This window comes from Cladophialophora carrionii (assembly GCF_000365165.1).
Source record: "Cladophialophora carrionii CBS 160.54 unplaced genomic scaffold supercont1.6, whole genome shotgun sequence".
Taxonomy (NCBI): Eukaryota; Fungi; Ascomycota; class Eurotiomycetes; order Chaetothyriales; family Herpotrichiellaceae; genus Cladophialophora; species Cladophialophora carrionii.
In genome coordinates, this window is record NW_008481831.1 from 2608162 (window position 1) to 2621650 (window position 13489).

At 55.0% G+C, this 13489-nt stretch overlaps 6 protein-coding genes across 6 annotated transcripts; 4 read left to right on the forward strand and 2 right to left on the reverse strand.

Annotated features, from left to right (window-relative positions):
- Window positions 1–532: 532 nt before the first annotated feature.
- Window positions 533–3145, reverse strand: G647_07915 (uncharacterized protein; the record flags this gene model as incomplete). The annotated part of the gene is made up of 2 exons (XM_008732227.1): window positions 533–2965; window positions 3020–3145. 2 exons carry the CDS (start codon window positions 3143–3145, stop codon window positions 533–535), a joined length of 2559 nt encoding a protein of 852 aa, XP_008730449.1.
- Window positions 3146–4618: 1473 nt separating this feature from the next.
- On the forward strand, window positions 4619–6162 carry G647_07916 (uncharacterized protein; the record flags this gene model as incomplete). Its single annotated transcript, XM_008732228.1, has 2 exons — window positions 4619–4664; window positions 4862–6162. The coding sequence occupies 2 exons, from the start codon at window positions 4619–4621 to the stop codon at window positions 6160–6162; spliced, it is 1347 nt and encodes a 448-aa protein (XP_008730450.1).
- Window positions 6163–6800: 638 nt separating this feature from the next.
- On the reverse strand, window positions 6801–8354 carry G647_07917 (uncharacterized protein; the record flags this gene model as incomplete). The annotated part of the gene is made up of 1 exon (XM_008732229.1): window positions 6801–8354. One exon carries the CDS (start codon window positions 8352–8354, stop codon window positions 6801–6803), a length of 1554 nt encoding a protein of 517 aa, XP_008730451.1.
- Window positions 8355–9478: 1124 nt separating this feature from the next.
- Window positions 9479–10743, forward strand: G647_07918 (uncharacterized protein; the record flags this gene model as incomplete). The annotated part of the gene is made up of 2 exons (XM_008732230.1): window positions 9479–9790; window positions 9844–10743. 2 exons carry the CDS (start codon window positions 9479–9481, stop codon window positions 10741–10743), a joined length of 1212 nt encoding a protein of 403 aa, XP_008730452.1.
- Window positions 10744–11322: 579 nt separating this feature from the next.
- On the forward strand, window positions 11323–11732 carry G647_07919 (uncharacterized protein; the record flags this gene model as incomplete). The annotated part of the gene is made up of 2 exons (XM_008732231.1): window positions 11323–11441; window positions 11519–11732. 2 exons carry the CDS (start codon window positions 11323–11325, stop codon window positions 11730–11732), a joined length of 333 nt encoding a protein of 110 aa, XP_008730453.1.
- A 747-nt stretch (window positions 11733–12479) lies between these two features.
- G647_07920 (uncharacterized protein) lies at window positions 12480–13136 on the forward strand (the record flags this gene model as incomplete). Its single annotated transcript, XM_008732232.1, has 1 exon — window positions 12480–13136. One exon carries the CDS (start codon window positions 12480–12482, stop codon window positions 13134–13136), a length of 657 nt encoding a protein of 218 aa, XP_008730454.1.
- Between the last annotated feature and the right edge of the window lie 353 nt (window positions 13137–13489).

Sequence of the window (13489 nt, forward strand, 5' to 3'; positions counted from 1 at the left end):
TAATACATAAACTCGTTGATTAGTTGCAACTGCTTCGCCACGGCATGAATGCCGGGAGTACTCGTACAAGCATTTGTCGGCTGATGCTATTTACGCGTGTTACGTTGAGACGAGACAAGGAAATTGCTTCGGTGGAGATCGTCGTCCCTCGATCCTCAATCCTGCCGCTGGACGTCCGTTGCTGCCGTGCCGTGCCGTGCAGTACAGTACAAACCCATGCTATGGAAAGCTGCAATTCGAAGTGGACTGATGACCTGACGATAGATGCTGCCTCTGTCGAATGGACCTCTCTAACCCGCTTGCTGTGACATGTGCCGACAGAGTCAGTGTTCCTTTTCACCGAGCCATGTTCATCGGATCAAGAAGCGGAACATAACAGGTATCCAGACATCCAATTCAGGTTTGTGTCGTGAGAGCGTCTCAAACAGGTGGACATGAGTGTCAAAAAGCGTCCTGTCCTGTCCCGATGAACGCCACCAGCCAAGAAGATAGGCTATGCAAAGTCTCTATTTCTCGCGATCCCCAAGGCCTCTCATTTCTCAACGAGGACTTTCAAGGCCTGAACGCCGATTCCGAATAATTCTGGCTCCTTCGTCTTCTTTAACGCATTCTTTAACTTGTCAATCTCGTCTTTCTTTTTGAACGCGTCTCGAGCCCGTAACGCCAAGTTCTTGTTTTGGGCATCTTCTTCGTCACAGCAGACCATGTTCCTGACGATGACCAGACCCCGATGCACCACTCCAGTATCCTCGTCCTGGCACAGCTCTAATAATATCTCTGGAGCACGTTTCAGGTCGAGGATGGCCGCTATGACAGTCGCGTACTGTTCGGTCAGCATCGCTAATGCCCCGCCAGCAGCTCGTCTGGTTGGTAAGTCCTCTACATCCGCCATCGCGACGAGAATGTGCAGTCTCTGAGCTGCTCGTTTTGTGCCATCCGCAAACTTTTCTGCGCCCGTGGGTATCACAGTCAAATTACAGATCAATTCGCAGGCAGCGCGGCGAATAAGCTCGTTGTTTCCAAGCAACAGATTTTCGACTTCGTCCCAAGCAGATTTGGTGATAAAGGATGCGGCATTGGGATTCGGAGCGGATGCCAGGTTCGTCAGAGCCAGTAGACTTTCGAATACTGGGAGGAGATCGCGAGGCTGGTCGCTCAGGACTTCGCCACTTGGTGGCTTCAACAGCGCCACAAGGGGAGGAATGGCGTCGGTAATGTCGGGCGTGGATCCTCCCGGAAAGATGTGTGCTGGGTTCAGCGAGATCAGAATCCTGGCCAAAGCGTGAGCAGCATCGGTGTTTTGCTGAGAGCTGACTTCTGCTTTTAGGCTGCGCTGCGCATGCAACACCAGCAGCTTGACAGCCCCTTGTTGAGCAAGCTTGCCGCGGTCTTTTGGATTCTTCGACAGCGACAGAAGGATCTTATCACTTAGCTGCGCCGTAGCCGGAGATCGACCTCTGTTTAATCTCGTTAGTGACGCAACAGTTCCAGCCTCCACCACTGCAGAGCACCGTGCTCGTACATGTTCGTCGTTCTCCAGCAGACTTGGTTCAACGGGTTTCGTGGCATTTGCGTATGCTTTGAGCTGTGAAATCTTCTTCTGCTCTTCCGACAGGGTCGGCGAATATTGTGTCAGATTGGAGATGATACTTAGTCCACCAACCACAACCTCGGGGGAGTCGTGATGTTCATCGAGAGTGTCGAGAAGAGCTTTCAGGAATTTTCGGTCCTTGGCCAGTGATTCTTTGACCTCGGACTTCAGAGATGTATACGCAAGGCCTTCAATCGAGTCAGAAACAGTCTTTCCTTCTTCAACAACGGCAAGGGAGTTCTTGAAAAGATCAACAAGTTCACTAACATCATCATCCGCCTTGTCGGCTCTCTGGTTCCCGGTTTTGACACCCAGCCCCGACGTTCGCAGCTTCGCCAACACGGTGGCTGCCACAGATGGCTGTTTGCCAGTACCGTTGCTGACCTTTTCTGATAGCCAGCTCGCACAGTATTGCGCAATTGCTGCCCGGCACGCTCCGTCTATGCAAGCCGCATTGAGGAGGTTGAGGAAGGCGTCATGGACGATTGGACTGCTGAATTTTCTGTCCAGAAGAGGCATTGTCGAAGCAAGAAAGCCATCAGTCAAGAATAGCTGCGCCACCAGGTGAGGGATGACCGGAAAGAGGTGTGCTGAGCCTGAGAAAGCAAGGACCAGGTCATCGCCCTTTCTGCGTTCAACGTGCGATCGGACATATTTGGCGAGATATTCTTGACCGGTAGATTCGGCAGCCTCGAAGTATTTGGAAAGGACGAGAGTTGCCTGACCCCGGACATCGGCTGGCAGCCTCAAGTCCAAGGAGCCCATCACAGCCTCGAATGCTTCCTCGTCGACGAAAGTGTGCAGCCTCTGAGTATCCGCGATGAGCAAGAGCGCGATGCCTTTGAGGGCACGGCCGTCGTGATCATGGCCGGTCTCCATCAGCTTTGCAAGGAAGAGCTGGAACAGATCGTCTTCCACGCGAAGTCTGACGTCCTCCGTCGGCCACAGTTTGTCATCCAGCACGATGGATCGGAGACAGTTGGCAGCGTCATCGCCTCGCTCATAAACATTGTCAAAGAAGGACGTCGTCGATGCTTGGAGCTCAGCCGCGAGATACTCACGGACCGCTGGACTCTGCCGGGCTAACTCGGCAACAATAAAATCTTGAGCATCCGACATGGTAGATTGGCGACACTCCAGCAGGATTTGCATGCACTCGAGAGCGACGGGGGCGGCATTGGCAGCTTCAGGCCCCTTCAAGTACTTGACGGCTTCATCTCCGGCCGGGTTGTTGTGGTACAGGGCATACCTTCTGACCAGATCCAGAAGTGGCGAATTCAGCTGGTCATCATTGTGAATCGTCAGGAAGGCGGCCTGAACATCTGGATTGGCATGACCCAGAGCAGCGGCCTCCCTCAACTTTCTCGACGCTTGCTAGAGAAACCGTCAATAGCTGGCTCCAGGACTATGTCGTAGAGAGCCACATACCACTTTGTCACCGACTTTGAAGAGTTCGACGGCTTCATTGGCCAGCAGCGAAGCACGTTGGGAATCGCGTTCTTCGGATAATTTTCGGTTCATCCGCTGGGCTGCGACCTTGATTGAAGAAGACATTGTTGTAATGCTTCGGGACAGGCGGTGGCGGGAGAAAGAAAAGTTAAGAGTCCTCGGGCAGAGGCAGCAGTGAATAAGGTCTGATGCTCGAGGGAGAGGCCGGCGGTAATGAGAGGTCGAGGTCGGGTGACGTGAGATCAAAGAGTGCAGGCCATGATTTTTATCGGTGGTTGGCAAGAGGCAGTCGGCGGGAGGGCGGGAGGGCGGGAGGTTGATTTCTCAGGCAATTCGGCGGCAAAGAAGCGAGGAGAACAGGTGCGAGATGGTCAGCTGATGAAAGGTGCTTGTTGATAGTTGCAGGCGTATGTAGGCAGTTGGACGTGGGTGTTGACCGACGACGCGAGCCGAGTCGAGTCGAGTCGAGGCGAGACGGCCGTACGAGGCGAAGGAAGAGAAAGCGTAGGGCTGTTCGCACTCGAGATGTCGCGATAGCAAATGGCGACACGAGGTGCTGATACTATTGGATGGGGAGGCAGCGGAATAGCGAGTGGAATTTGCTTCTTGTGGCCAAAAGAGAGGAATGAGCCAGAACTCGCGGCAGCGCTGGTGAGAAGAGATGCAAACGACCACGTGGGATGCAAAATCTGGCTCCACTACAAGGTACAAGGCCGCCCTTTCACGACGCAGCAGACTGCGAAAGAACCAGGATTGGCAAGCACCGCAGGTATAAGAACGCCATAAAAAGGGAGAAAATCCACGGCCTGGGGAAGTCAAATCGAAAGTCTCGCCGCCGGACGGAGATTAACATGTGCTCCATTCTGACTTCTGACTCACTCGACCGTCAAATTGTACCGACATGTACACGGCATTCTGCAGCATTGACTTTGTACTGTGAAATTTTGGGAGTGATTGCCGATGGATTGGCTGACGGGAATCTTGCACAGCGAGGACGTCTGGCGGATGCCTAGCACATGCCACGGTTGAGATGCTCACCACTTTCCACTTAACCTTCACGGTCTGAATTCACACCCAGCAGTGCACCCACGTTCGTGGTTGGATGGTTGAGACTTGAACCGACAAGAAACATCTTCATGATCCCTACGAGCAGGACGTGACAGCGCAGGTTGCCTATCAATGCCTATCAATGCCTATCTGGAAGATCATCAGGCGCCTAAAATAGCATCTGGCAGTGCCCAAAGGGTCCGCTTGGGCACTATCAATAGGGGGCACGGCTGCCTGTCCACTGCAGCCCGGAGAGGGTTAACGCCTAAGTTGCTCTCTTCAGTGAGGCTCATGCTTCGCTGTGGCTAATGATTGACACGGAGCGAGGCCTGCAGATTGTCATTCGAAGCATCACTTTTTGCACAAAGGCAACAACAGAAATCAAAGTTCAACGGGGGATGAAGTTTGCCGCCCTCTCAGAGCAGCCTCTCACCTCATTACCCGTCCCTCACCAACGACAGTTTTGCCGTGATCCTGTCACGAGCGCCCGCCACCTGATTGCGTTGATCTCTAATTTCCTCTGCTTCCATCATGAACGCCGTCGATGCTTCCGAGCACTATGACAAGCCGTCTCACTGTAAGTCACATCCCAAGAGTCCAGACTATGCCTCATCCCGCAAGTTTTGCCGCTCCTCGCAGGTTCCAGACCGACAAGATCTCTCTCCTCTGTTAGCGGCCAATCACCATCTGCATCTTGATCGCCATATCAGATGGCACAAGGCTCTGCCATCCCACCACACACGCGAGGCTGCCGCTGACGCTAACACCGACCAGCAACAGAACAGTCGCCCTCACTGTTGACGATCATTCTCGACACCAACCCGGCAGCATGGTCGTTGCTGTCGTCGACGCTTCCTCTATCAAGCGCCGTCGCCGATCTCCTAGTCTTCATCAACGCCCACCTAGCGGCAAACTATACCAACAAGGTCGCCGTCATCGCCTCCCATTGCGACAAGGCACAATGGCTCTACCCGTCGCCAACAGAACAAAAGCTCCCCCGGTCGGCAGCAGACCGACATCACGCAAAGCGTCAGTCCCAAGCAGGAGACCAACTGCGGGACGCCAACCTCTCAGACTCGGCGAAGAGACTTAAATTAAACGGCCCCTCATCCGATACCACAAGTATCCGACTCAACGTGAAGCCGCCCTCGTCCTCGGTCCACAGCGGCAGCAAGTACCGCCCCTTCCGCCTCGTCGAGGAAGAGCTCCTCCACAACCTGACGCTCCTCCTCTCGTCGACATCCCCAGAAGCCATCACCGCAAGCACGTCGACCATGATCGCCGGCGCCCTCACCCTCGCCTTATCCTACACCAACAGGGAATCCATCCTCGTCTCCGAATCCCTGATCGGCACATCCCTCAACACAGGCAACGCGGACGGCCCCGGTCCCGGCCCCGGCCCCGGCGAAGGAGCACCTCAAACACTACAATCCCGCATTCTACTCATCTCGGCCTCACCCTCCACCGACCTAGCCCATCAATACATCCCCATCATGAACGCCATCTTCGCATGCCAGAGGCTCTCCATCCCGATCGACATCCTCCAACTGCCTCTCCCACACCCAGACTCACAGGTACCCTCGGCGCAAGCACCGTCTGGGGACTCCTCAAACCCAAACTCGACAGTCTTCCTCCAACAGGCCGCCGACGCGACGCACGGCATCTTTATCCCCGCCCATCTCTCCCCCATCGCAAATCCCTCCAATAAGCATCCCAAGCCGGGGTCCACCACCTCCACCACCACCGCTCAGACAACCGCCCAGACAACCGCCGCCTCCCAAGCCCTCCTGACGTACCTGCTCACCAGCTTCCTCCCCTCCCCATCGACTCGCAGCGCGCATCTGATCCTCCCGACCCGGATAGATGTCGACTTCCGGGCGGCGTGCTTCTGCCACCGCAACGTCGTGAGCGTCGGTTTCGTGTGCAGCATCTGCCTGAGTATCTTCTGTGAACCGCCCGAGCGGGGCGAGTGCTTGACGTGTGGGACCGTCTTGGCTGTGAGTGACGGGGTGGGGAGACGGCCTGTCGTCGCTGGTGGGAAAAGGAAAACCAAGCAGACCCAGGGGACGAAGTGAGAAGATATGAGGTTGCGGGTGAAAAGCCGCCGACCAGCACGGGGGGGAGGGGTGGATGCAAGTTCGATGATCTGCTAACGGCCTGGAAATCCACGGTTGCTGGATGTCCGTGGTCACCCAATTTCAAGTAGGAAACTCCGTTTATTTATCAAATGTCTCCTCTCGGCACACGACACGCTTCTAGCGGAGTTCGAGATTTCGAGTTCGGTAGCCTGACGTCTCATGAATGACCACGATGCCGCTGGTTCGGGCGGAGTACCGAATGCAAAATAATCTCGAGAGAGCGCGAATGTGTTTGGCGATCTACCTAGCTACGGGCTTTTGTCGTCTCTCCTCGAATAATAGACGATTCTTAGGTTCCCTTGAGCCCCGCGCTCAAGAAGATATTCAGCTATGAATATGTCCTTGCCCCCTTAGTACTGCCCTAATTCCCTCGGTGTCTCTGTTCGTGGGTCCCATTGTGAACGCTGTTTTCAAGGCACATATCCGACTTGTTGGGCGTGGTATCGACGGATTCTGGGTGCCATCGACGCTTCGACTACGGCAAGGTAGACCTCTAGCTCAGAGCCTTTCCCTTCTTATGTCCCATAAACCGTGCCCGCCTTGCATGTGCTATCGCAAAGACAAGCGGTTCATCCTCAACGCGTTCGAGCAAACCTGGACCGACTGACTCTTCCTCCTTGGGCGATGGCTCCGTGTCCTCGACTTCGCGACATGGTGCATACAGGTTTTCGTTCCTCCGAGTGCATTGATGCAAGCGCGAAAGAGTCGGTATTGTGGCCGAAGTAGAAATAGACCCCATCGAGGGTCTTCTTAACCGCCAGAATGCCGATTGCACCAGCGCAATGACTGTGAGCCACACCTGGATGGTCCATGAAATCGTTCACAATGATAGAACGCATCGCGTCGTCCTCGTTACAATGCACCAGTCTTCCGTCTTCCTTACGGACAGCATTATAGATCCGATCGGCCGCAGTTGCCGCCGCGGTCGTCGTGGCCATGTGTTCTCCTGTGCCACTGCAAACTGTGGCTACACAAGTCTCGCTAGAGTCTCGTGGATGCACGGGAATGATCGCAGTACCAGTCCCGACAAGAGCAGCGGGACCACATCGGCCCTTGTGTTTCATGCCTATTCCGCCAGAAGAGGACCCGGCAGCGATGCGGCCGAAGCAGTCGACAGCGATAGCTCCAACTGTATCGTATACCTCGTCTTCACGAACATGGTTGTCAAATCGCGCCATTGATGCATCGAAGGGATTTCCATGCTCATTGGCAGGAATGGCCTCCTCAGAGGAAGGGCCGTCGAAAGAATCGCTCGTTTTCTGACGCTTGGTCGCTGACATCAACCATGGTAGACTGTCATCAGTAGCAGTTTGGGAGGAGTTAGTCTCCGAAGAACGGTCATGAGACGCATTGCCGTCTGGAGCGTTGTGATGTGTCCCAGAGCGGCGAAATGGAGACACGGGGTCGTTATAGGTGTGGGGCAGAGTAGGCACATCGGCTGTGGAGGCCACAAGGGGACGGGTCATTGTTGGCATTCCTGACAGGCTGGGACGTTTGCGCGGGGATGTGGTGGGAGCCATAGAGGTCGCAGCAGCAGTCCATTCAGCTTGTGGTACACCCTCTGCAATTTGCTGGGCTTGTGTTTGTCTCTGTGCCTCTTCATTTTGCACTCTTTCGAGATCCCGCTTCCATCTGATCCACCGGTCTCTGGCACCCTCTGAGATGAGAAAGTCGGCTGGTAGGATCGGAATGCCCTTACCAGCCGCAAAGTCGGTCGCCCCCGGACCGACAAGAAGATTTGGAGGTACTCGTTGGAGGGATAGTGGCTTGGTGGATTCTTCGAGTACAAGTCGAGCGACAGCAATAGGGTTTTTGACCTGGGCAATCGCCCCAACCGCACCACTTCGACCGTAGTGATCGACCAATGTAGCATCACATTCGACACCTCCATCCATGGTCAGGTTGCTTCCGTATCCTGCGTTTGTGATCTCTTTGTCCTCGAGCAGGCGAAGTGCCATCTCCACAGCGTCAGTGGCATCGCCTCCATTCTTCAACACGGCCATTCCAACTCTTGCTGCATCATTGACAGCGGTGAGGTGAACCTTCTCATTTTGATGGCTATGGAATCCGGCCCCGGCATGAATAAAAATGGCACAGATATCGCCACCTTCTGGGGGTCGACGTGGCATTTGACGGATCTTAGTTGTTGAAGCAAAGAAACCATAGGTCGGCGAAAGATTTCCAGCGTGGGTGGGAAGCAAGAGTTTCAATGTGGTCGTCGTTTTGGAGTTGAAGGTGAGGTCGAATTATCGTCAAAGTAAGGCTGGACTCAGTTGTTGAAGAGACAAGGGCCAGCGGCCCAGCAGCGATGGAGAGCAAGGACAGCTTTGAAAGGAACGGTAAGGATAGGATTGCTACTGTTCAAAAGAGCGTGCTTGGAGGACTGCAGAACAACGATGCGACTATGACTCCGCCAGACCCGCTTGGTGACGGCGAGGTGAAGATACAGTAGGAAAGTAACGAACAGCTCAGGATAGGCTCACTCTGGCTCAATTTGAGCTGCACTGGGAGTAGAAGCTTCCCATCCACATCTCATTTTCCTGCCTCGCGCTTGCACTAGACCGCCCTGACACTGCTTGGATGCGCTCTCAATTGATTGCTAGAACCGCGCATTTGGCAAGTCCATTGTTAGGGTGGCAGATGCTACAATATGGGAACTGTCAGCGATGGATGAGAGGTTTGTGAAAGAGCAATCGCGAAGCCACCGGGCCACATCGCCGGAGACGCCAAGTCGGGGTTTCCTCGGATCATGGAGAGTCACGTGGATGACATAATCACCGCCCACTTTGCATCGTGGGTGCGTCGCCAGCCAGCCCACTAACCACCTAGCCATTGCTGTCATCTCACTGTTGTTCTCGAAGCTGCCTGCGGACGGTGCTGGCGGTGATAGGAAAGTGCGCCTTGCAAGTCTTCACATTCTTCTCTTCCCACCGGCGATGCTACTTTACACAAGCATCAAGTCACCGTAGCCGTCTTTCTCCCTGCACCCTACCCGCTGCGTAGCCGACTGTCCTCGGGTTTGTGCGCAACCGGCCCCTCAAGATGGCAGCCCAAACCCCAGCCGTTGTCATGGACAAGTGAGTGGTCTGCTGTCGCCAATGGAAGCATGATGACTGACGTATCGCAGCGGAACTGGGTTCTCTAAGCTAGGTTCGACCATTTCTCTCTGGCCCGTAGCTGGTCCTCTAACCTGGTTGATACAGGGTTCGCCGGAAATGACGCTCCTTCCTTCGTCTTCCCTACCGCCATCGCCATGAAAAGTGCTGGTGGCGGGGCAGCAGGATCAGGCTCGGGGAGACCAGCAGTTGCAAACAAGCCCTCATACCTCACTGGCGGTGCAGGACCCAGCTCCAACCTGGCAGGCAAGCGGGGGACCGAGGACCTCGACTTTTTCATCGGAGATGAGGCGCTGGCTGCATCGGCTGGCCCGGGGTACAGCATAAACTACCCTATCCGACATGGCCAGATCGAAAACTGGGACTACATGGAACGTTTCTGGTCAAACTCCATATTCAAGTACCTGAGAGTCGAGCCGGAAGACCACTACTTCCTCCTGACAGAGCCGGTGAGTTATATAGTTGTTGCTTGCTGGTTTTGGACCGCGCTGACTATCCTCAGCCTCTGAACCCCCCTGAGAACCGTGAGAACACCGCCGAGATCATGTTCGAATCCTTCAACTGCGCCGGTCTATACATTGCCGTGCAAGCTGTGCTAGCATTGGCTGCCTCGTGGACATCTTCGAAGGTCACGGATAGATCGCTGACGGGAACTGTCATTGATTCCGGCGATGGCGTTACCCACATTATTCCAGTCGCGGAGGGATATGTCATTGGCTCCTCGATCAAAAGCATACCGATAGCGGGGCGAGACATCACATATTTCGTGCAGAGCCTGCTTCGAGACCGAGGAGAGGCAGATAGCAGTTTAAAGACTGCGGAGCGAGTCAAGGAAGAGTACTGCTATGTCTGTCCGGACATTGTTAAAGAGTTTGCGCGATACGACAAGGAACCTGACCGATTCCTCAAACACACTGTGACGCAACCAAACGGAAGAACCCTGACGATCGACGTGGGCTATGAGCGATTTCTTGCTCCCGAGATCTTCTTCAACCCCGAAATCTACTCATCCGACTTTCTTACACCCTTGCCCACCGTGGTGGACGGTGTGATCCAGTCGTCGCCCATCGACGTGCGGAGAGGTCTCTACAAGAACATTGTTTTGTCTGGCGGTTCAACATTGTACAAGGACTTTGGTCGAAGATTACAGCGAGATATCCGCCACCTGGTTGATGCACGCATCAGGGCATCTGAAGCTCGCAGTGGTGGTGCCAAGAGTGGTGGATTAGACGTGCAAGTCGTGACCCACAAGCGACAAAGACACGGACCTTGGTTTGGGGGCAGTTTGCTGGGCCAGACGCCCGAGTTCAGGAGTTATTGCCATACCAAGGCCGAGTACGATGAGATCGGACCGAGCATTGTCAGGCGATTCGCTCTACTGGGTGGCCCAGGTAGTTCTTAGGTCCACTGATGGTCCTCATGAGATAGAGAGTGAGATGGGGTGAAAAAAGTCATCAAGCGAGCGCCGTTGACGTCGCATCTCTGTCTCTGTCGCTCTCTTCCCACTCTTTTTGACGGCTGGAATCGGGTGATTCTTAGCCCCATCGCCCCTAAGACGCAACTAAGTAAAGGTGAAGGGCGCAAGCTAAATGATGACATAAGCGGTCGGAATGAGTTTGCACTTCCGTGGGTGGAGAATGCGACGACGACGTCGCCGCGGCGTTTCGAGGCGAAGGCTGCGAAGTCGTCCTTGTCGCTGAGGGGCTGGCGATCTTCCTCTATATAGCTTTGGTTGGTACGTAGCGATGAGATCGCTGGTCGCTGCCAGATGTAGTGCGGTTCATAGGAGGCGCAGTCGGAGATTGCTTGAGCAAAGGATATCCCAACAAATCTATTTCCACTCTTTTTATCGTCCTAACTCCGGCCTGTTTATGCTCGAGGCAAAGGACAGAGAAAGCGGAGGGGAGCAAGCAGCAAGCAGCAAGCCGTCGCGATGGCATCCGGCCGTGCAAAGTCGTCGGCGCCGATGCCGATTTGTATCATGATGCAGAACCCGGGATCGCGTCAAAGTCGACGGGAGAAGCACCAACAGATCGCGGCGGCTCGAAGCCATGCGGCCAAACACATCGCGCGAGAGGCCCGGTGGCAAAGACAAGTCCAGTAAGCAGCAAAGAATTCCAGGCGGCCGAACAGGGCGGGTGTTTCTGGTTGACCGAGCCCTAATTACATTACCGCAGTTGGCGTCAGGAGAAGGACTCTCAATCGTCGTCTGGCCAAAGTCCATCGACGGACAAGGCATCTGAGGACGGCGACGGCGACGCCCACGGCCAGCGGGACTCTCCAGTCGTGCTCCGGACCGCCGTGACTCAGAACAAACGAGATCCATTCTCTCCATACGACGCGTCGTTGCATCCGGCCATTTTCCAGGACCTCATCGAGTACGGTAAGTAATGTCGCCCGCCACCTACGCGTATCCACTGTTGCCCGGGTCCGCTGCGTCCCTATTTGTGCCCGTCGTGCTCTGGCTGATATCGTTTCGATGAGGGAAGCGTACGACACTTTATGGCCTGATATTATCGAGGTCTCGGGGAATCCAGCCGTGCACCCGGGTCGACGAGAGTGGCGCTTGGCTGCTCAAGAGAATCCGGCCGTCTACCACGTCCACCTTGCCAGCGTGGCCGACTTTGGGAAAGCGATGTACCATTCGCACGGGCTCAGTAATGAATTCGACCGGTTGAGGCTGTTCCACCATACCAAGGCGCTCGGGCTGGTGAGACAGATGATACAGTCCATGGGCGCCGATGGCGTCCCGTCCGACGCCCTCGTCATGGCAGTCTACAACCTGTCCTACCATGGGACGGGCTGGGACTATCGCACCGTGCCAGAAAGTCATCCTCCCTCGCCCGCGTTCAAGTCACGATTCCTAGGCGGCTACGGGAGGAAGGTCCCGCATGACGACCACATTCGCGCCATGAACACTCTCATCCGGGCAAAAGGTGGATTGCACAAGGTCGAACTCGCGGGGATCGCCGAGATGATCTGGCTGTGGGTAGTACCTGTTGAACGAGGAGGCGCCTGAGCTAACGATTGTTGCCCAAATTTAGATGGAGCCTGGACAATTGTTCCGCTCACATAAGGACCCCGGACTTCCCACTTCTGAAGCAATACGAGACAGATTTGACGGACTACCGGAGGAAAATGGCGACCTCGGGTTCCGAAGTCACACCTGAAGGACAGGGTTCTGCGTTTCTGGTCCTGTCGCAAAAGGGCGACATTGGCAGACTGCGTGAATGTCTGCTTTGTACAGCGGCTATTACTGTCGAGTTCGGCGCTTTGGGAGAAGCTGGTGTGAGGACGTATGCATTTCGGCAGCTCGTGAGAATCGCTCGTGCAAATCATCACCAACTGCTGAGTCTCCCAGCGGAGGCCAGTGACCAGGACACCCATGACAGGCTGATATTCTTGATTACACGGCTTGCGGCGCTGCTCTACCATGACATGGTTATTTTCCCTCAAGTCGATACCTCGGGGATCAAGCCCCGGCTCGCAGAGCAGCTCAGGCACCACTTGACTGAAAGATCCCCCAACCTGGTTCCCGGGGCAGGACAAAATGAATATCGCGGCTTGGTCGTCTGGGCTCTTCTGGTAGGGAGTATCGGATCCACATGGACGAGAAATCGCACCTGGTTTGTCGAGCAGTTGCATCGGCGAAGCCAGCTACTCGGTCTTGAGACATTCGTCGAGTTCAAAAGCTCCATGTCAAAGTACCTCTGGTCTGAGAACATGGACGAGCCTGCGTTGAGAGCGTGGACAGAGGGAGAGGCCGTCACGCTCCCGTCATACGAAGACGGGTGAGCCACTGCCGTCGGTTACTATTTCGACACCATGGTACTGGAGTGAGCTCAGAAATACCGGCCTAGTCCTCACGGGCATAAACAGATGTGATGAAACCGGCAATACTCCCAGACGAATCAATTATCCTCCTGCACTTGCACCGCTGCTCCAAGTCTCAACGTCCCGCCTGTCCGAGGGTGAAACCTGGCAAGAGCACGTTCTTACTCTCCTCAGGCAGGGACACATTGAGAAAAGCGTGGCGCGCCTATGTGACATGCATGCTGCATGCTGGACTTTCGGTGAGGGATAAAGCATCAGGAACCAGTACGAGGCGTTGGTGGAAGTGCAGTGGTGCGGTGTGTTGATGGATCATC